We start from the raw sequence: 23340 nt of genomic DNA, 5'->3' as shown, positions 1-23340 counted from the left end.
CTTTTTTAAAGCTCAGCGTGTGTGTGTGCGTGTGTGTGAGAGGCTGCATGCATGCTTGAGTGTGTATGTTTGTGTCTTAAGCCAGGCAGATCAGAATACGGCCCGCTGTAAGCCCAGGCATGTGTGATTTGTGTGATTGGGTTTAGTCGGCGTTGATAGGCGACGTCTTGCGCTGTAGATGGTCAGATGCTCCATGAACAACATAGACTGTCCAGCTAAAAATGTCAAGGTAAGACCACGCTGCCTGAACTTCTTACCAGCAGGTTCATCATGTGCAAATGCTGTTTGCTCCAATCAGCTCTCAGCTATAGATTTCTACTCATGGACATATGTACTGTGGCGAGAATCTGATATCTGTACGTACTGTAGTGCAAATGTGGAAGGAATCAGGAATACAAGGAGTGATTTACTAGATAAGGGGTGTTGTGTCTGTAGTTTTGTGTAAGCCTTGATGTGAATAGTTCAGTTTCTTTTTGATATGTGATTAGACTTGATCTTTTGAATCTGTCAGACTTGTGACAAACTTTAAAACTTTTCAAACTTTGGATTAGTTATTTGATTAACTGTATTTCATGTTTTAATATAAATGAGTGAAATGCACACATTTAAGCCTAATTCAAATGTAATTTATTACCATATTAAATGAAAATAGAAGTGGTACTGTGAGTTTAAGTAACTCCTGCATTCTTTCTGTGTTCTCAATCCATCGGCTATTTTGGTAACCCCGAATGAAGGAGTGTGTGTTATAACTTCTCAAATGCTATTATCTGGCGCTGTTTAACGGGTCAGCTCCTGCTGTTCACTTGAGCGCACAAAGCCGTTCAGTTTTGAGGAAATCCCAGATAATTAACACAACACAGCCATAACAGTCAATCACCCCTGGAATCTTAGTTTTGTAGTTTAAAGTTTTCGGCTTAGAAAAATCTGTGGGGATGGAAATTCTTAATTGCATTCAGTGAGATTTGAATATTCCATTAGAGCTTTAACAGCTGATCTGTCTCCTGTGCATAGTCTATTATAATCATTTCTCAACAAATATTGAGGTGCTTTTGTTTTCAGGGTCAGATCATGACTACAGACACATTCACTGTGGCATCATGTAAGAAAATGTATTTCAAAATAAGCTGGTGCAAAAAAAACAACATTAATCTACTTTCCTCTTGTCTTCTGATGGACTCGTTCCATTGTCGTTGCTTGTCTTTATGCCTCATATTTTCTTTTAAAACGTCTTAGTTTTTTGAGTATTTTAATGTCTTGCATAAAGATGCTCTCTGATAGTGGGATAAATGAGTTTATTTGATGTTTAAGAAGAATTAGAAACGCCCTGTGGTTCAACTTTTAACCTTGTTTACATGTCCATATGGTGTTTTTATATGGTGGAAGATAGGTTATGAGCGAATTCAGCTGTCAAAGCCGCGGCTGAACATTATCACTTCAAACTGCAGTGTGCTGAAAACATAAGTTCTGACTTTCAGTGTTTCATACTTAACAAATCAAAGGAGCCAATCCTGTTAGCTTGTAAGGTGGTTCCCATGTTGTAGCTCAAACATGTCTGGCTGAATTGCTCTAGTATTACAACTTGTCATTGTTCAACATAGTTTTACAGCATTTGAGCAGAGGTGTAGGTGAGCTAGTGAGCTGCCTTGAGTGGGGAGGGCTGAGTGAAGAGAGGTAGGGTCTGTGTAGATCTGTGCACTATAGAGGAAGCAATGGCAAAGAGTTATATCTAAGTCATTTTAAGGTAGGAGCGAATTGTTTTCATTAAAAAAAACTGATAAACATGCAACCTTGACACACACAGATACGTTTCTAAGACTTAAACAGTGAAAACTGACTTTAAATCGAGTAGCATCGTGTAATTAGCGCTGTCTGTAGCTTTTTACATTTTAGACTCCTGTTTTTATGTGATTCTATGCATTCTAACTGTGCGTGCTACCCATAATTATGCTAATGAATCTGCCATCATCCCACCCAGGTCAGCACCACTCTGTAATCTCTCCTTGGATGGCCTGAAGGCTGTTTGTAGTTTTAGTAGCTGCACGTCACTGTTGTTAATTTGGAGGCAGCTGGTCATTCCAGGGAGACTTTGTGACAGTAAATGAGGTGTAAGTGCGAGATCAAGCCCTTAAGTTGTGCTGGCACTGCACTTTTTGGCAGGTAGTGGTGACAGTTTAGCAGTCTATAGTGATACATAGAAGCTTTTTTTTTCATTTCTGGTGCCATTTGTTTTGACAGTAAATGGTGAGAAAAAGACAGAGAGGGACCCCATTCAACAGCATTTAAATACCTTCGTGGGTCATCTTAGAGTCAATGTACCTACTTATCTAATCTCCACTTTGGGTAAAGGAAGTATGTTTGGAATGCCTCTGTCACGGTCTATTAACCATGACAAATGCAGGATATGTTTTTATCTTTTCATATGAATGAAATATCACATTATATAATATGTGATATTTCAAAAAGGCATGCAAATAAATTTGGCAAGATATAAAGTGAAGTAAGCAGCATCTCCACTGTGTTCGGCCTGATCATTATCAACACTGCTCTATATGCACATTGTATGCAGATTCTCAGTAATTCCATGATCATCACTAAACCTGAGTTCTACAAGTCAAGATTCAGAAATTCAGTTTAGACAGTTTGGCGCATTTGTATGTTTTGTAAACTGGATTTCTACATTCATCCACCACATTATTAGAGATATTAAAGGGAACATTCAAGGTGACCATTTCCCTGTGATTAGTGATGCTGATTTTCATTCAGCTCTTCACTTTGATTGTTTTTAAAATCATATTAGAGATCTTGAGGTTTAACGACATGTAAGTAGGCGATTACTTTTGCATCAAAGCCAGTAGTGAAGAAGATTCATTAACTGTCATTTTCTTATTTAAATGTCAGTAATGCATCTTTTATTTTATACCATGTGATTGTATCACTGGCGTTCTGCAGATACCAACAGGATTTCAACAAAATCCAAATAGTCAAATAAATAATTAAAATTACTCAGTAGATTTACACGTCTTCATTGTGCTTGTGGGTGATGTGTTCTGCTTAATGCATCATCTCTTCGCTCCCAGATTACTACTTGTAGCTTGATTGGATGATTTTGGATTGCAATTTCATATGTAAGCTTGAACACAGAAGAGGTTAGAGGTGCTTACAGGGACGAGAAAATGTGTCCCTGCAATGCAAGTTGTAGGGAAATTAATGAAAAATTATGACATGAAGCTGAGAGAAATCAAGGCAGGGCGTGGTGAATAAGGAACTGTGAGGTTCCTTTCTGCAGGAGTACATGAAAGTGAAGTAAACCGTAGTTTACGTCACACAGCAGTCATGAAACAAGCACCGCACAAGCAGAGCATGCTGTAGGAAGGCTGCTCATTACATGTTGGAGCCTGTCTATGACAACAAGATGACCTCCCGACAATGATGATTTTTTTTTGTGCCTGTCAAAGTTGTCTTGCTTGCATAATTACACAAACACATTTTTCACAGTCATGGTGAAAGTCGGCGATCGTTATCTAATACTAGCCACGTTAACATTTCCCAACTTCTCACCACTACACACCCAACGAAAGCAGATCTCTACTTCAGGGCAGGCTGCCTGGTATGTCGTTTGCCTCCTTATCAGGCTGCTCCTTCAGTCTAGAAGGTAAAGGTGTTTTTCTTTTCTCCTCGGAGTAGTTTCCTCTTAAAGTTCCACCGCCTAGTTAAGTGTTATTTGTGCAGATGTGGTGGAAGTGTGGACTTTCAGGCTAATAACTAATGCACCAAGCGGTCCCCCCATGTCTGCCTGGTCTGTTTTTCAATTAGCACTAGTTGGTTTAATGTCAGGTGGACTCAAGAAACTATAGAGCGCAACTGTGAAGTGCAGCAGAGTAATACAGAGTTTGTTAGGACTCAAGTTATAGGTTGATGTCTTTGTGTGTGCATTCTCCAAGTACAAAATGGCAGTGATGAAAGTTTTGCCGTTCTTGACAACGGAGTCCACTCCTATATTTTGAGCAAGAAATTTTAGTTTTTCTTGGCATCTGTGCATGTTTTAGAAACTATCGTGCTCTGAGTGAGTGCACATAACTGCTAAAAAATGCATGAAACTGTTGGGGGGGTGAATTTACTCTTATGTTATCTCTGCATGAGGTTATTTTAAAAAGCTTTCTGTTGATGTGTTAAACATACTGTACAGAGAGGAGCTTGTACCAAATGTACACTACTGACAGACAGATAATATAGACCTGCGAGCAGATTGGCAAATAAGCTGATCTTAGCTTATAAGAGATCCATATGGGCATAAATGTCAGACAGTAAGTAACAAAAATTGCAGAACAAAATGTCCAATATAGTTCAAGGTAATTTGGCACTCTTCTGTCCACCAGAAAGTTCTCATCATTTCTAATACATGTACAAATTGTACCAAAAAGATAAAAATAAAGCACACATTAGTCAGATACATAGACCGCATGGTTCATTGGTAGATTGAACTTTTTTTTGGTCTTGATGTTTTTAATTCGTCAGTGTTTATTCTTCTGTTAGGTTTTTTTTTATTATAGAGATTCAAATCTAACAGAAAAGGAAAGTTGTCTACTAGTGCCGAAAGTCTGCAACTGTTAAGAGTCCACAATTATTCAGGAAACCCCCAGAGGGCTGCCAAAGCAGACTCCGATAAGCACATTATTTTTACTCAACCATTCCTGACGGCTATTGCCTGCACTATACAGTGTAAGTCTGTGTTTGAAAATGCAGAGATTACTAAAGCTGGCACACAGCCCAAAGCTTTAAGAGTTGTTTTAGGGTAAAAGCTAGACTGAGCAGGCACCCTTCGCCATCTCTTTGGGATTTCAGGAAAACATGCTCATGACGAGGGGAGAATTTTGAACTCCATCATGAAATGTGGTTTCGTCAGTTAACATTTATAGTTGACAACAAAATTGTTCTAACTCAGCTGAACAATTGCAAATACAGTTTAGAAACAAGAGTCTGTGTGAGAAAGTGTTTGCTTGGGTCTGTCTGGACTGCCTGTGACCATCTGAGCTGTGGGAAACAATTAAATGTGTTTAGTCAATTATTGGATTTAAGTACAGTTTTCATATACTTTTCAGTATAATTGTTACTTTTTTGTCACTTTTTAAATTTACTTTGTTACTGTCTAGATAGAAATATTGCACTTTATAACTCCATTTATTTAAATTAAAGTTTAGCTTTGCTAGAAAAGCATGAAATATATTTTATTGTTAAAGATGAAACTCTTTTGTTCTTGTCTGCCCTTTTTAAAGGAGAGTCTTTTTGGGGCCCCTTGTAATAATTTAGCTGACTATGAATTTTTAGCTGCCAAAGGAATGATCCTCCTCTAATCTTCTCAGATAGTTTTGTTTCAATAAATGAATCCCAATGGGGTAAAATACTTCTTTTTTTCTTTCTTCTTTCATTCTTTTCTTTTTTCTTTCTTTCTTTTTAATTTTTTTTTTTAAATAGCAAAAATAGATTCAATAAATGTCTATCATAACTTTGTTTTTTCTTCTTTTCTCCCTCATTCTCACAATCCCTTATATTTATGTTGTCACCTCTAGGCTGGAAACTAAAATACCCCCAAGCAGCTGCTCATGCTCAAAGCTACACACTTAAGTAACAGAATGAACAATCTGGTAATATTATGTCTTATCTATCCCTCATGAGGGCCAGTTGATGAATTATTACTTTTCCTTTTGATACTTGGTATACGTTTTACTCTTACTTTAGTTGTTTTTATTTAAGGAAGATTTTCAAACTCTACATTAATTTACAGAATATGATAGATCATGATGCAGCACAGACAACATGTGATCTAACAAAGTTAGTTTTAGTGTCTGGAAAACTGAATATTGATCACGACTAACTTTTTATTCAGCAATGTAACAATTTGTTGCAGCCTTATCTTGCAAAGTTACATTTTTGAACTGTTGCTCAAGTAGGCAAAATGCTTAAATTGCAGCAAAAACCTGGAGGAGTACGGTATAGTCACAGAAGAGAGGTTGGCTATTTGTAGGCAGTCCTCCCACAGCCTTGCACCAAGCACAGTGAGCAAAATGATTCAGGGACTGAGAAGTTACCATTGCAGCAACAATCTCATTTGTCTAAGGTTGCATGAAGAGTTCAGTCAGTGAGGAGATCTTGCTTTTCATTCCAAAGCTTTGTCACACAGACTAACGTGTATTGGTTAAGTAATGATTTTGCAAAAGAGTCCATGTTTTGACAATTACATTTTTCCTTGATACAACTGAAGGCATGTGTAGCTGAACTACTGGTAAAAAATATATAGAATAGGAGTCAAAAGATATGGGCAGCAGGGGTCAAAGCAGCAACAGCCTGATCTCTCCAGAGCAGGTGTGCATGAAGAACTTGAAGTAGACAAGAAAAATGCGAGAAGGGGTCTAAGATTGACAGTTGAGAGTGATGAAGAAAAGAGAAATGGGGGAAAAAAAAGTGGGAGTGTGAGGACTTTAGCACAGCAGGGCTTTAGCGGTGTTTGACTGTGTGTGTGTGCCCGCAAGACAGTAGCGAGTAGCACCCTGACACAGAGCCCCACATTGTAAAAACAACTACTCGAGGGTAGGACTTCCCCTGTCTGCAGTGTGTGTACTTTAATGAGAGTTCTGCCATGACCATAGTGTGTCAAAGCCATGCTGCAGTTCATCATTTCAACTTGTATTATTACAGCATCCTGCCAAACTTGATAGTGTAATGTGCAGGTCTGTGCCTGTCTAATGTTTCTTCATTACCTTCTGTCTAAGTACATGCATCCATGCATCCATCTGTGCATATGTCTGCACGGCTGTGCGTCTCTGAGCGCAGGATGTGTGTCTGTGTGTGCGGTTGCAAGTCAGAGAGGGACAACAAGGGAGGGAGAGAGAGAGAGAAATGAGAGAGGTTTGAGAGCTCAATGGGCAAACACAGTGTCCTGATGTGCTAGTGCACGCTGTTTCTCTGGCAAGTTTTTGCCACCCAACAGGATTCTTTAAGTTTTGGGTAGGAGTTGTCGTTGCTGCTCTTTGCATGTATGTTTCAGGTGCCACAGGTTCTTGTCCTCTTTTACCACCTCCAAAGGTAATGTATGCATGTGACTTAATAAGTTACTGTTGGTGTTTGCAACTTAGTATCTGCTGTTTGTTTCAGGAATTATTTGTTGAAGTTTAAGCGGGAATATGAAATACCGGAGTGTCTCTATTTTATATTTAGGCTCTTTTATAACGTCTCATTGGTATTTTTCTCAGACCTCATGATCTTTCAGTCTATCGTTGCTGAAATCTTGATGTTATCATCTTGTGTCTCTTTCTTTATTAAAGATCACTTAGTGGAAAGTTAAACGATTAAATAGATCTAAAGATACATATGACTTCTCCATTGAAAGTTAATGCCACACTGTTATTCTGTAATGTTCATTTTTCATTAGTGAAGGAAAAGGGATAAAAAATAATGATTTCAAGCTTTATTCAAATTTGAACTTTCTGTGTGTTTTTCTTGGCTTCCGACTAGGTGTCAAATGTAATATTTCAGTCATTTAGTGTTGTTTTTCTTGACTTTCTCTTGCGAGACAGTGTGTCAGCTGATAACGTTGTTTGCCTTATGGATAACTGTAAGTGAAGTTTAGCTAAGAAGATAACATTTTTATTTTTATTTTTTTTAAGATTAGAAATATTACACATTTCACTTTGTCCTCATATTTTAAATTTACTCCCATTCCAAAAGAAATAGTTACATTTTCCTCAAGTTCCTAACAGAGTCTTAAATGTCTAATGAGAAGAAGCACAAAGTCAGACTTTGAGGATTCAAATGGAAATTGTTATGATGAGAAATTGGGGTTAGTTTCAATAGAAAATGCAAGTGTGGTTTGTATGAAGAAAAAACTGTTCAGTGGAAGGTTCGCTGGTGTTCTGTTCTGCGCTGAAGTCCAGCTACTTGACCGGGTCTTGGTTGTGTGGCAGTCAGACGTTACTGTGGAGTAAATGTCGTGCCGAGTAAAACTGTTGAACGCTCGTTCTTCATTAAGAGAATGGCATTCCATGTAAATTGAGCCTTCCTACATTCTTGAATCCATTACGAATTGAGCTAACACTATGTACAATGCAATCCACTTTTAAATGAATCTGTTAGTTTGACCTACTACTCGTGTGACAGAATATTGGATTGTATGGTAAATATTTTCTGTTGAATACTGAATGTCCACATTGTGAATGTAATTTGTTAATGAAAAAAATATTCATCTATTGTGACTTTCTACCTCAAATTTAAGTGCCATGTTATGCATCTGTAGGACAATTTGTACAGTGAGTTTAAATAACATTAAGCTTGAAACACACTTTATGTGTCCTATGTTTGCTCTTGCACTTGAAAAATGTGTATATCAAGTAATTTAAATTAAGAATCTAAAAACCAAAATGTACTGCATTCTCTCAGTACTCTGTTCTGTCTTTACTTTCACTTTAGGTTGTCCGTTCATTATTTTTTCCCCCCCTTAAGCTGTTGTGCGTACATCGCTGCCAAAACAACCAAGACACAACCTGTTGAACGCACAGAACTTGGCTGATGTCGAATATTTTGCCCAGTGCTTGTGATGACCATCAAAACTTTCTTTTAGGAAATGTCCACAGATGCAGTTTTTTCTTTTCCTTTGAGGTTTTCTCTTGTGTTTCCTGCCTTGATAAATGCTGCCTGTGCATGTATATATCATCTAATTTATCCCCATCATACAGCTTTGATCAGATAAGCAGCAAAACAGGCTATGCAACTGATGGCAGAAAATGAGAAACACAAGGAAAAGGCTACAGTGTGTAAATAGACATGTCCCAGCACAATCAACTCAATCTGTCCTCTTCCTAGGATTTAGCAGCTTATTGATTTTACAAAAAAGTTGTACATGTTAGACAGGGACTGATCCTGTGGTTCACTACTTTGTCATTATTTTAATTTTGATATGTAGAAAGACTGATGCAAGTTTACCGAAAAGTAATTAAAAACAGATCAGCTCTTTTTCTGTGACCTATCTGTGTATTTTTGCTCTGTGTTGCAGTTTTCTCCATCACTGAGTGTCTCAGAGGACGCGCTGTTTGTGGAGAAGATCCAAGATTCTTGTAACTTTTCTGCTAGCCACATCCTGTTCAAACACATCTCTCCTCTCCTCCTGTATACCCTCCTCTGTCTGTCCTAGCTGCCTGCTCTTATTCCCTGTTGCTCAACAGACTTTTACACACCTCCCCTCATTCTGGCCCCATTTTCTTCTTTTAGCTCTGCTCTCCTGTTCCCCGTCTCCTTCACCTGTGCAAGAAGGACAATCTTGGTTTTTCCCAGATTTCTCCTACGCTCCTGCTGCACCATTCCCCCACTCTCCTAACCCCTCTGTTCCCCTCATGGGCACCATATCAGACAGCAGCGCCACATTCCCTTTGTCACTGAGAACCTCTCTCCACCCCTAACTGCCTTGCCAACACCAACATCAACACGACTCAATGGAGACAAAAGATATGATGATGAGCATGCTGACAATGGACAAGGGGGAGAACGAGGGAGAGAGGGACAAAGGGAGACAGGATGCGGGGGGAGAAGAGGAGGGGACACAGCAGGAAAATGGTAGACTGATGCTGGCTGACGGTCTCGCAGAAAGAGGACCCAAGAGCCTGACCTCCGGCTCTGGCCAGCAGGTGTCCAACGGCTTCACGACATCCACCCCTCAGAGCCCCAAGGAAGGTCCAGGAACCGCAGCTTGCGCTGTGGGTACAACCACCGGTCCTGGAGGTGGTACTGGGTCCTCAGTTCCTCTGGGAGGCCTACGGACGCTGGTGGTCCAACAAACCAGCTTGGACAGGCCCAGAGAAACCTGGAGCAAGAAGATGGACTTCTTGCTGTCTGTGATCGGCTATGCTGTGGACCTGGGAAACGTCTGGCGCTTTCCATACATCTGCTACCAAAATGGAGGAGGTGAGGAAGCAAAAGATGTTTGGGGGAGAGACTGGTGTTAAAGGGAGACAGGGAATTAAAGAGTGAGGTGGAACATGAGAACCCATGCTGAAGCAAACAGGAGAAGAAAAGGTTCTTCTGTGGTTTGAGTTGCCTTCCAGTATTTACTGTAATTCACAATATATTCAGCAGCTGAATGAAGAAACTTTATCCATTTTTGTTATCTTTTATCTAATACCCATTTGTAGTACAACATAATTTCTGGAAAGACCTCTAAGGAATGCCACAGTTAGCAAAGTTGTTTATTGATAACGCTTTTGCTTTTACTCATTTCTTGCACAATCTGAGGTACGACAAGGTACATGTATGTCTCTGTGTGGTCTGCTGTGCTCTCTTTCTCCACAATCCTCACATAGCGGCAAACAGGGCCTCCCTTTTTATTGAATTTGCAATAATAAAATCTTTGCAATTTCCTGTGTTCTGTGTGTGTGTCTCACAGAGCGAGGTAGAGATGGAGACTGGGAGACACTTGATAGAGGCAACAGTATTAATTGTGGTTCTTATGAGAGCGCCTTCAGTCTCTTTCTCCTTGCTTAATAACCTGTCTCCAGGCAGCTGCTCAATCAACCCTTATCTATGCTTTCATGTCACAAAGAGGCACAAGCACGCATGTATACACACTATCCTGTCCACATACACAAATGCACACAGTCACATTAAATAAGTTTATAATCAGATAGCAGGGAAGAAGGAAAGAGATGTGTTATCAAACTCTGCTCTTTAAGCTGGAGAGTTCAAATGTTTGGCCGCCATCAAGCTGTTCTTTTGTTTGGCCTTTTTCTTATTTTATTTTATACTGTCCTTTCTTTGCAAAAACAGAGCCAGCGTCAAAGCAGATATAATTTATTACAGAATTTGAACAAAATGACTCTTTCTTCAGTCCCACAGATCACATTAAACAGAGTGATATGAAACTGGGGAAAACATGCCTTGTTGTTTTTGAATAGACTGAGGTTATGTAAATTATAAGGCTATTACAATATTTAATGATTTTTACAGAGCCCTCTTAAACAGTCCTCTGTTGATTGTGAGTTATTGAGGGGACTACTTAGATTACAGATGGTGTGAGAAAGAGTAGCATTTCTCAGGAGTGTATTTGGCTTTCTACTATTCGTCCATAACTCTCTTTCTTTCTCTCCCCACTTTCATTTGTACTTTTCTTAACCTCTCTCCTTATTTGTCTCTTTCATTCCCCCTGCTGTTCTGTCATTCTTCTTCTCACCTTCCCAAACTTTCCCACCGTCTCTGTCCAGGTGCCTTTTTGCTGCCCTACCTGTTGATGGCGGTGTTTGGAGGCGTGCCTCTGTTCTACATGGAGCTGGCTCTAGGCCAGTTTCACCGCAGTGGCTGCATCTCCATCTGGAAGCACATCTGCCCCATCTTCAAAGGTAACAGGAGAGGAGAGTGAAGAGACGAGCGTGAGAAAGTCAATAGCAATATCTTGGACAAAATAAGGAAGAGAACCGGAGAAGAGAGAACAGGAAACTTGAAGTAAGAGTCCAAAAAAAGACGAGGAGGAATGGTGTCAAAACATCAAAGTCTGAGAGACAGCTCATTCAACCTCTTTGCACTCCTCAGTACAGTTCCGCTGAAGAGAATTCCTAGTTTCTTGTATATCTAGAGAGATGTGCTGACTCTCTGTTATGGAAATTGTCACATTTCTATGCCAAATGCCAGATGCTCAGACATTTGATAGTATGTAAATTGTTGTTTGAAAATGTCATCCATTTACTGAGGAGGAACTTGAATTAGCTTGAAAACACCACTGATGTCTCTGAGCAGTGACTGACTGATGCCACCCACTGCAGACTTTAAAAACAAAAGAAGAAAATTAATCATTAAACAAGATGACATTTTAAAATTTCTGAATGCATATTCTTCAGCTAACAATCATTTTTCCAACTCATGCAGGGATCGGCTTTGCTATCTGCATCATAGCCCTCTACATAGCCTTCTATTACAACACGATCATGGCCTGGGCCTTGTACTACCTAATATCGTCGTTTCACCCCACCCTGCCCTGGACCACCTGCACCAACAGCTGGAACACAGCCAACTGTAATCGCTACATGTCCTCCGACCACAACGTGTCGTGGTCCAACTCCTCTACATCTCCTGCCGAGGAGTTCTATACGTAAGTGCATGTAAGTCGGATGTAGAGGCGTAGGGGGAGCGCTACACAGTAGAGAGACGTCAAATGAAGGAGCGAGGATGAGTTCTAGAGAGCAATTACTGGGATGTATCTAGTGTTTAAGTGCCCTGACATTTTTAACGTTATCTCTTTCTCCCTGAAATCCACATGCATCACTGGGAGCCACTGCAGAAAGAAATTATGAGCATTTAAGGATTAGAGTCACAGATCGGACATAGTTAAAAATACAGGCGGGATACAGAAATGATAAACCAATCACACCAATGAAACACACACACAAAGGTTTGAATTACTTTTAGATGTGGAGCTGTTTAAGGGTCAGAAAAATCACTCAACACGTGTGTATGTGTAAGAAATTTAAGTGTTTAAAATAAATCCATTTTTAGATTGCTGGAAACAGAACTGAGTCTCCTTGTAATTAAATCTTGAATCATTCATATTCTAAATTAACTGCAGATTTCTTTCAGAACAATGTCTTTATTATTCTTGACCGCTTTGGGCCCCGACAGTCTACTGGCTCAGTCTTATCAGCTGTTAGTTACACTGTGTCCTTCCGCCAAGACAGATTCAAGGTTTATCCGTAGTTGACTTTTCCTAATACAGGTTTAAAGTAACAAATTCCTCAACTGAGTCCGGCGCCAGAATTTCCTGTTCTCAGCATAAATCACGTCTGTTTTATCATCCGAGCTCTGTGTGCTTAACCTGTGACCAGAAGTCAAGCTTACTGTTCATTTCAGACTCCTTTTTTTCATTGTAATGTTTTGTTTTGTTGTTTTTTTTTTTACTTAGGCTTGTTGGAATTGAATTGCTTTATAAGGCAGTCAAGGCCCTCTTATGTATTTTTTTTTATGTCTGTTTCAACTTAGGTCAACTTTCCATTGTTACTTATTTATTCTGTGCATGTTTATCTGTCACTCTCCTATTTGTTAAAGAGTTTATATTCTACAATTTTTGTTTACTTATTTTGCAGTTAGTACTGTCTTCTCTGATGCCCTGTGTACTTTTATTTTTCTCTCCTTATTGCACCTTTTCCCACCTGATAGTGTTTTTTTCTTGCTGTTACTTTCTAGAATGTTTCTATGCATGTTCTCTATAATCTCTTGCTGTATTAACCGATCTACTCCATCATTATTTATTATTCGCCATGCTCTTCTCTTTCCTTTTACTCTCCTCTTCCATTTCCTACTCTTTCACCTTTGCTTGATCCCCGTCACTCTCTCTGTGCCCCGTCCTCTCCTTGTATGATCTCCTTAAGTTTGTTTTAATGCACTTTGCTAATCAGCATTCTGTTCATTGTCTCCTCGTGTTGCATCTCTTTCGACCTGAACTCTTAACCCAAACACCCCCGTTTTCCTGTCTCCTCTCTCCAGTCGCCAGGTGTTGCAGGTCCACCTCTCTCCAGGTCTGCACCAGCTGGGCTCTGTCAGCTGGCAACTGGCCCTCTGTCTGCTCTTCATCTTCACCATCGTCTACTTCAGTATCTGGAAAGGAGTCAAGACGTCTGGAAAGGTAACTGAAGGGGCGCCTGCATGGCTGATGGGGGTGTCGGTTAGAGTGGATGGATGGATACAGAGAGGCTGAGAGAAGAGCAGCGCTTTTCCTGTCATCTCTGTAGCCTCATCATCATTCATCATCAAGCGCAGAAAAATTGGTTAGAACGTCTGCCGTAAAGTTAAACAGCTTATGGTTCAAGCCTTAACGATTAAAGTATTGACATCGGAAACTACCTACACAATAAGAAAGAACCAGTTTTTGAATGTACAGTTGTCTTCTTAAAAGTTGAAAAATAATCAGATGAAGAATGAGCAATAAAAAAAGCACACACTGATATTTCACTCTAAAGTAATTTTACTGCTGTTAAGATATGATAGCCTTTTTTGTGGTATGTTTACATGGAAATTTGTCTTGTACCACATGCTCCAGCAATCACCAGATGTACATAATACAACATTAAAGGAACATCTATGATGGTTGACACATGAAGAACCAACAACAAATGACTGGATAGATATAACCATGGGAATTAATAGGATGGAAAGAATAACCTTTACTGTAAACCTGAAGATGGATTCCTTTGTGCAACACTGGGAGGGATGGGGGAGATATGTGAGGTCTTTGAGACCTGACTTTGGTGGGATCACTGCATGAATATGGACTTAAAATCATTTTTACTGGAGGTGTTTTTGTGTTTTATGTATCGATCTATTCATTAATTCTTAAAAAAAAAGGCAGTTTTAAACCCCTATTGTCAAGATGCTCTCTCCCAGAAAAATAGTAAGAAATATGAGAAACAATAGGTTTCATGTTTTCAGCACGATAAAGTATTTTCAATGGTTATTGAGCATGAACAGATAACTGTCCATATGACAGAACTGACTAGAACAAAAGTAAATGATTTTTTTTTTTTTTTAATTCCCTCTCTGTATCAGGTAGTTTGGGTGACTGCGACCTTCCCCTACCTGGTCCTGGTGGTCTTGCTGATCCGTGGGGCCACTCTGCCAGGGGCCTGGAGGGGCGTTGTCTTCTATCTCAAACCTGACTGGGAGAAACTGCTTAGCACTACAGTAAGCCAGTCGGTGCAATATAGCAAGTCAATCTTTAAACTCCAGCTGATGTTCATATTGTGATGTTCATGCAGAGTTTTTTATGCATTCTTACCAAACATAACCACCTCAGATCAGACTCTCTCTGTCTTTTGCCTCAGTGCTCTCTAAATCCACATGTCTTTCGGTCTTCATTATTCACCATTATTGATCTTTCAAACTCTCAAAGGTGTGGATTGATGCAGCAGCTCAGATTTTCTTCTCTCTGGGTCCGGGATTCGGTGTGCTTCTTGCCTTTGCCAGCTACAACCCATTTCACAACAACTGCTACAAGTAAGAAACACATTTGAGCTTTGAGATTCCTTGTATAGATGGGACCATCAGCGAACCTAACAAGTCTAAATACTTTGCAGAGGCTCATAGATTTATATTCTTCCACACTATCTCCCTAACTTTGTCATCTTCCTGCCACCCAAACGTTTTCCTCCCAGAGATGCGTTGGTCACCAGCTCTGTGAACTGCCTGACTAGCTTTCTGTCTGGCTTCGTCATCTTCACCGTGCTGGGTTACATGGCTGAGATGAGGCAGCAGAGTGTGGATGCTGTGGCCAAGGATGCAGGTGAAACACCACGCCATCACAGTCCTCAACAAGTGGAAACTTACTTTGTTGGAAATATATTCAACCCAGATTTCACCCAAGATGTATGTTTCCTAGGCAGGACAGAGATAATTCAATCTGTCAGTGGAAGCTTTCACATCATATAAGCACCACAGTTCAGGTCACAGAAGGTTGAATGAAGCACCTGCTCTATAGTTCTGGTCTTGATTCCTGTTTGAGGTTTACAAAAAATAATACACCTCTAAGGATAAACTCAGTAAGACTTTAATTTCACTTTAAATTAAAAGAAAAGACTCTTTAAACCTGTGTCTTTTTTACTTTCAGGTCCCAGTCTGTTGTTCATCATTTATGCAGAAGCCATAGCAAACATGCCTGCTGCCACTTTCTTTGCCATCATCTTCTTCCTTATGATCATAATGTTGGGTCTGGATAGCACGGTTAGTTCTGATTACTCGTTATGTCTTCATGGTTCCCCTCTCCTTTCTATAATGTCTCTAATTCTGTTGTTGCACAGTTTCCCAACTTTTTTGCGCTCTCTCAAACCGAGAAACAAAGGTTCCGTATTTGTTCTCCTTGTTAGACAGGCACATGCCTTGTTTTCTTTGATTTGTATTTGCCTGTTTCTCCATTAAAGCGTCTGGTATTATTTGTCCTCCCTGTTCCGTTTTGAATAACAGTCAACGAAAACAGTGTGATAGGAGTTTCATATCGCTGTTGTGTGGTGATCTTGTCTCCGTAAGCCTTTGTTTATGTGCTTTGAGGCAGCCAGCTGGAGCGACCTGTAAGGCTGTTATCACATACTGATTATCATTGTAGAATCAGCATCGGGGTTGCTATGCTGCTCCATTTTATGACTGAGGATATTACTACAAAACATGTCAGTGTGGCTTAACATTTTATATCAAAGGACGCACAGCTTTGGAGCTTTTTTTCATTAGTGGTTGTATGGATTTCTGAAAATGTCATACTAGTCATGGATTTATTTGATCAAGCACTTGGCTGTGAGTTCTTAGTATGTTGATGAGAAATTTTCGATACAGTATATGTAATCAAGATTGGTTCCTCTCCTTCAGCTGCCAGTTAAGTTTCCTTTGCTGCTCCAACTTGTCCTTTACTTATCTTTTACATCTTTATTTTCCTTGTGAAACCTCTGATCCTCTTCTTGTCAGTTTTGTCTTCACACCCTTGATATCCTTATCTCTCCAGTTTGCAGGGTTGGAGGGAGTGATCACAGCTATGTTAGATGAGTTCCCTCATGTCCTCGCTAAGAGACGAGAGTGGTTCGTCTTCGGCCTTGTGTGTGTCTGCTACCTGGGTGCTCTGTCCACGCTTACATATGTAAGTTCAATAACCACAATGCATCAAGGTTATTATCAAAAAGATCATAACTGATGAAACGGGTGGTTGGTAGTATCTTCTACTATAGTTTGGATGTTCAACAATTCAATCTGTGAAATATTATTTTGTTATTTAGGTTCCAAAATGTGCACTCAAGTGAATTTTGAACAGCTTTTCATTTCATTTTCATAAATTGGGATTCATAAGAGGGGGCTGCACAGTGGAGGAGTGGTTAGCACTTTCGCCTTACAGCATGAAGGTCCCTGGTTTGCATCCCGGCTTTCCTGGGATCTTTCTGATTGGAGTTTGAGTGTTCTCCCTGTGCATGCGTGGGTTTTCTCTGGGTTCTCCGGCTTCCTCCCACAGTCCAAAAATATGCTGAGGTTAATTGATGACTCTAAATTGCCCGTAGGTGTGAATGTGAGTGTGATTGTTTGTCTGTATATATAGCCCTGTGACAGACTGGCGACCTGTCCAGGGTGTCCCCTGCCTTCGCCCGAGTCAGCTGGGATAGGCTCCAGCATCCCCGCGACCCTAATGAGGATAAAGCGGTGTGTAGAGGATGGATGGATGGTATTCATGAGAACAATAAATTTGAAGCATTACAGTTTTATCATTCATTTTAATCAAAGTCAGATCATATATATTTAAAGTCAATAAAAACGGCTGTAATAGTGCTGCTGTGTTTTAGTTGGTGTAATTTGCCGCAGTTAACAATCAGCTTAAATCAGATTAGAGCAGCCTCAGTAATCCGGTTATCTCCAACTTTCATTACAGTAAGGTGGTGAGCAGTATGTGTGTCTGCTCCCTTAAACAGTCATTGTCTTAAACTTGGCTAAGAAACTTGTTTCATAAGAGTAATTAAAAATAGCTTTTCAGAAAGAATTCCCTCCACATGTGTGTGTTGTGACTCAGGGAGGAGCGTTTGTGGTGAAGCTCTTTGAGGAGTATGCTACAGGCCCTGCAGTCATCACCGTGGTGCTGCTCGAAGTCATCGCTGTTTCCTGGTTCTACGGTGAGTGATGCTTATTATAATGAAAATATGTGACTATAGTATGATCATCAAAGAATATGAACTGTGATGTGATAGAAGAAGAACCTCCTCAGCTCTTTGTCAGTTTCCTCTGTGTTGTTTTAGTCATGGACATGAGTGAAATCAGATGAGGATGCACTCCTGATATTTGACCTGTAGTGTTTGTGTGTTTCTGTTTGTTCTAGGTACCAACCGTTTCTGTAATGACGTCCAGGTAATGCTCGGTTTCGCCCCAGGTTGTTTTTGGAGGGTCTGCTGGGTCGCCATCTGCCCCTGCTTTCTGCTGGTCAGTCCCATGTGCAGTATTTACACACAAACACTTAGAAGGGCGCTAAGTTGTTTCAAGATTTCTGGACAGCTTGTCGTGTTTATTATGATGTTTGGTTCTTGTCATAGCTGACCTCTTCTTTGTTTCCATTCCCACACTCAGTTCATCATCATCAGTTTCCTGGCCTTCCCTCCAGAGGTCAGGTTGTTCCACTACCAGTACCCACCATGGACCACTGTCCTGGGCTACTGCATTGGGGTGTCCTCATTCATCTGTGTGCCTGCTTACATGATCTACCACCTGCTTAATGCTAAGGGTACATTCAAACAGGTACAGAATATCCTTCCTTTTCTCTGTCTCTTGTCCATCTTCTAAATGCTTTCCCTTCAAATCTTTTTACTGTCCTTCTCCTCTCCTCGATCATCTCCTGACCTTTGTTCTCTAACTGACATGTGTCCAACAACAGGGATTGCCTTTAGTCCTTTCCTTTCCATCCGCTGTCAGAGTCTACCCTCTCCTGTGACTGCAGATCAGGATCAAAGGAGTGAGAAGGAAGCACAGGCCAGAGATTAACGAGGGGAAAAAAAGCCATGACAACAGAACAGACACATGAACCAGTACTCATACAAATGCGCACATTCACATTCTGCACTGGATGTGTAGACTGTGACTATTTGTGTTTTAGTATCAGAAACAACCTGTTTGACAAACTCCCCCAACCTAAATTATCATCGCTGATAAAAAAAAACTGCCTTCAAAATAGCATTCATGACACACATGTATTTTTAATTCCCGCTAGTAATGTCTCTTTGTCGTATACCATCCTGTAATTTAACTAATGAATCCAAACACAAAAGTCTGCAGTCATTATCATCACTTTTATTCTGGTGTTGTTCTACCCTGTGTGAGAGTTGACAGAAGGGTGGAGAACATCAAAGAGGCTGATAGACAGACTTCCTTTGGCTGGTGTCCAGTATTGACACTGCTGCCAGGGCACACAATGACAGCAACACAAGTCAACAAATGGAGTGAGTGTGAAAGGAGACGGCAACCATGAAACTCAGGAGGACAGATGAGGTTCAAGACCAAGCAGATTCATAATGTGTCTTTGTCATCTGTAACATTTGTTGACTCTTTATAGGTTTGAACACCATTCTTAATCATACAACAGATAATGTTTGGATTGGGACTATTTGATATTAGTTTGAATGATTAGTTTCCTAAGAAAACAAAGGAATCTGCTGCAGTTTTGATAATTGTTTAAGTAATGATTTTCAGCAGAAATGCCAAAAAGTAGTTGATGTCATCTTCCTAAGAATATTTTCTGGCTTTCTTAGTATGTTCGTTTATTTCAGGTGAAACAAAACATTATGTCATCTTAAAGCTCTGAACAATGTCACTATTTCATAGAGAGAAAATGGATTGAGTTCTCAAAATAATTATTATAATGATAATTAATTGCAGAATTTTTTGACCCACAATCCAAATAGCTGATATGTTTGGACCTTATGTGGTTGCATAATAAAGCAAAACATACTGAAGGAAATCTTCATGAGTTAAACACACTTGTCTGCATCAGTCATCAATCCTTGAATGTTTGACTTCAGTTCACAGATGGTTCCACCTTGGCCAAATACCGTCATCAGTACTAGCGTTGATGGCACAGAAATGTTTTGAAGGTTGAATTCTTATCACCATTAGAAAAGGTATACTTTTTTAATCATTGTGATTCACTGTTTTTCTTTCTGCTTTTTCCTCTTCTGTCTGTCTCTGTCTTTGAATTCACAGCGTCTGTTAAAAAGCATCACTCCAGAGCCCAGCAGTGACAACCACAGAGACTTCATTGTCACCAATGCAGTCTGACCAAACCCTGACCTATAGAAGGGGCCACTCTAACTAGCTGGAGCGCCCTCTTCTGGGCATACTGCAACACTACAGGACAAGGGGGCTACCTTTCACCGACTTTGCCTCTTCTCATACACCTCCTACACTCATTCTTCTCTAACCCACTAAGATCTAGAAATTGGGGATGGACTTAGGTAGAGCCAGGCTGCAGTATTTTATTTTTTTTATTATTTTTATTTTTTAGCTTGGTTTGATCTGGTTTCTTATGCTGGTTGAGTTTTGAAGGATTTCTGTGATGCTATCTGCAAACTCAGAGTTTGATTTCAGTATTTTTAGCACAGTCTTCATGTTCATTCAGTGACCAACCTTGTATTCAGGTTTTATACACTTGTATAAAGTACCTACAGTACAATCTGTGATCCTTTTGGTTTTTTAATCTACTAATACACGTCTCAGTGTTAGTATCCTGGCGTGCGCTGGAATTTGGATTTTCTCTTTTTTTTTTTTGATTTACTGTGGTTTACCCTGTACCAGGAGAAAAGCACCGCTGTGCAAGGCAGATTTTTGGTTTTCTTTATGACACAGTCCGTGTTCACGCAGACAAAACATGCACTCAAACATGAGACACTGCACAATGAACTCAGTCAGAGAAGGCCAGGTAACTACATTTCAGTCCACTCTTGCTGTCTGTGGTTGTATTTCCATGTTATGCTGTTAGAAGTTATGCATTCTAATATGTAGCAAAATTCAGGTATCTTTTACATCTGTTACTGAAGCCAAATATATCTGTTCTGTTCCTGTTTCTAAAGATGTTTCAACATTATAGCTGTTGTTCTGTTGTGTTGACTGTCAGCCTGCGTTGATTTGGTGGCATCTTAGACGAACGACAGATTTGCAATGAGGTCCTACACTGTGAAGCTCTGTCTGGTAGTAAAACGAGTGTGTGCGATTGTGTGTGCATGTGAAAGAAAGACTGTTATGATATCCAGCGGTAACCGAATCGCAGGCGGAACTAACCATGTGTATTCATTCTATAACTGCAATATAAGATCTGTATTTATTTTATAACGTGTAAGTGCTGTCACTTTGTCTTTCTTCACACTTCAACCATTACAAGACGTAGTGCCGATGGTCTTCGTTAATCACAGTAATAGAAGCCAAATATGGATCAGAGCTAATAACATTATCAGTATCACAGTCTGAAAATTGGCGTTACTGCTCTTTACTTTCTACCAAAAAACTTGTGCGTGTGTGTTTCAGAGAGTATCTGTGTGTGTGTGTGTCAGAGCAGGAGTTAAAATATGGCGAGTACTGTACATCTACATGTGTATTTGCTAGTCAGTCTGGTATCGGTGTAATCTATCCTGTGAATACCTGTCTCCTTCCTCCATGGATGTGTGAATGTGTGTTTAGTACTTGTGTGAATGTCACTGTGTGTGTGTGAGTGTGTGTGTGCGGTGTGTGGTTTAGAGGTGTTCAGCCCCTTTATGTGTGCATGCCGTGGTGTGTGTGTGTACACTGTACTTCAATTGTGTGTGTGTGTGTGTGTGTGTCTGTGGTGTGATCTCCTGTTGTCTTGTTAAATGCCAAAATATCTTACAAGGAAACTAAACTCCTTCTCGCCTCTCTCTCTCGTACCTCTCGAGCTCATGTATGATCTATGTATGTCAATAAAAGACTGTATTGAGAAATACACTTGTATAGAATAAAGATATATAAATATATGGGAAATAACATAATAAAGATATATGGAAATAAGTAACCCGAGTCATTAGATTCTTCAGTGCATGTGTCAGTCCAGTGCTCATTTGATTATGAAATGGTCATCATACTTGCATGTTTGAACACGACTAAGGTGCATAGTGAAAAAGCTATTTAACTGTCAGCTCCAAAATGGAACAGTAAGAAAGATGTTGAATATAAAATATAGAACCAAACTGAAAAGAAGAAATACAGTTTGGACAGACTTCATCTGTGTTACATCCGTAGCCCCAAGTAGCATACAACTTCTGACAAGAGCTGTTTTAACTTAAAGAAAATGCAAAGGGACGCCTACTAAAGCCTGCATCATAAAAGGGTACATACTATTGTACACATACATCATTGGGAATTATCTACAGAGCAACCAGCAGATGTGTTTGCACAAACATAAACTGAAAAGGTTCTGACTACTTTGTGAAGTGACTGTTTTTGATACAACTCTACCCCAAAAAAAACAAAAACTTAGCGGTGGTTTTCCACGTTATTTGCCTTGTTTGTTTCAGTTATTCTAGAGATGGGTCTGAACCCCAATTATAGTCCACATGTGGCAAATTTTATTGATTTGGATGGAATTTAGAAAGTGAAGAACCTGGTTATATAAAGGTTCCACACTAGTTGTCAGGACTCAAGTCTCAGGAACTCTCTGTAGACCTCTGTGATAAATCTGTGGCAGAGATGTAAATAAGGCAATGGTATCATTCTAATTTCTACAATTCTGAGTGTTTTCAAGAACACAGTGGCCTCAATAACTATGAAGTTGGGCAAACAGGGCCTTGGTCAGGGTGGTGACCATGAACCTACAGTAACTCTAACAGAGCTGCAGAGGTCTTCTGCAGAGATGGGAGAACCTACCAAAAAAATACTACTATCTCACCAATTCTCCAGTTTAGGCCTTTATGATAAAACATCCAGACTGAAGCTATTCTGAGTAAAAGGAATGTGACAGCCTGTTTGGAGTTTGTCAAGTGACATTCAAAGATTTTTTTAAAAATTCTATTTGGGTAGAACACTGGGCACTGCTTATCATCTCATCAACACCATCACCATAGTGTAGCACGGTGGTGGCAGCATCATGCTTTGGGGATATATTTCAACACCAGGGAAGAGATGAAGGAATTCAGCCAAATACAGAGAAGTCCTGAAAGAAAATTTAGATGACCTGAGACTGGAACAATGACATTCTTTTCAGAACAACACTGGACCAAAGCATATCTAAGACAGCACTGAAGCAGTTGCAGGAAAAATCTCTAATCATCTCTCAGTGGCGTTGACAAAACCCAGACTTAAATTTATAACATCTGCAGAGAGACCTGAAAATGGCAGTTCAGACACTTCCCATCCAAGCTTAAAAAAAAAAACCTTGAGAGGATCTGTAAAGAAGAACAGCCCAACTCCATGTGTGCAATGTCATAGACTCACAGCTGTAATGGCTACAAAGGAGGCTTCCACTAAGTATTGAATTGAATTAAAGGTGTGAATACTTTTTAAGGAGCTGAAAACAGGTTGAATAGGGAATGTACATAAATATGGGGAAATGGCATTTTTATTCATTTTAAGCACGTCTGGAAGACAATAAAGTACAAAAGTGAGGGAGTCTGAGTACTTTCTGAAACAGCTGTACATTCAAGGTGGAGAAATGAACCAACCAAAAGGTCTGATCAGGAAACAAATGCTCAACAGCGCAGGGTTTAACTGCACGCTACTGGTCAAAAGTTTTAGAACACCCCAATTATCCATGTTAATGTCTCATTGTGCTCTGAAATGAAAGCATAACAAATGCAGTTATGAAACCAA

At 39.9% G+C, this 23340-nt stretch overlaps 1 protein-coding gene across 2 annotated transcripts; it reads left to right on the top strand.

The window, feature by feature from the left end:
* slc6a4a (solute carrier family 6 member 4a) lies at window positions 1–21543 on the top strand. Of its 2 annotated transcripts, none has more exons than XM_051958030.1 (14): window positions 1–229; window positions 9044–9948; window positions 11241–11375; window positions 11899–12121; window positions 13510–13648; window positions 14569–14703; window positions 14912–15015; window positions 15174–15301; window positions 15626–15738; window positions 16508–16639; window positions 17555–17654; window positions 17858–17958; window positions 18103–18270; window positions 19729–21543. In XM_051958030.1, the coding sequence occupies exons 2-14, from the start codon at window positions 9480–9482 to the stop codon at window positions 19801–19803; spliced, it is 2022 nt and encodes a 673-aa protein (XP_051813990.1). In that variant the 5' UTR covers window positions 1–229; window positions 9044–9479; the 3' UTR covers window positions 19804–21543. The 2 variants fall into 2 exon arrangements, with proteins under 2 accessions (XP_051813990.1, XP_051813989.1); XM_051958029.1 differs by lacking the exon at window positions 1–229 and adding an exon at window positions 6839–7080.
* The last annotated feature ends 1797 nt before the right edge of the window (window positions 21544–23340 follow it).

Source organism: Acanthochromis polyacanthus, chromosome 13 (assembly GCF_021347895.1).
Source record: "Acanthochromis polyacanthus isolate Apoly-LR-REF ecotype Palm Island chromosome 13, KAUST_Apoly_ChrSc, whole genome shotgun sequence".
Lineage (NCBI taxonomy): Eukaryota > Metazoa > Chordata > Actinopteri > Pomacentridae > Acanthochromis > Acanthochromis polyacanthus.
Note: the sequence above shows the minus strand (reverse complement) of the source record. Positions and strands in the feature narration are given on the sequence as shown.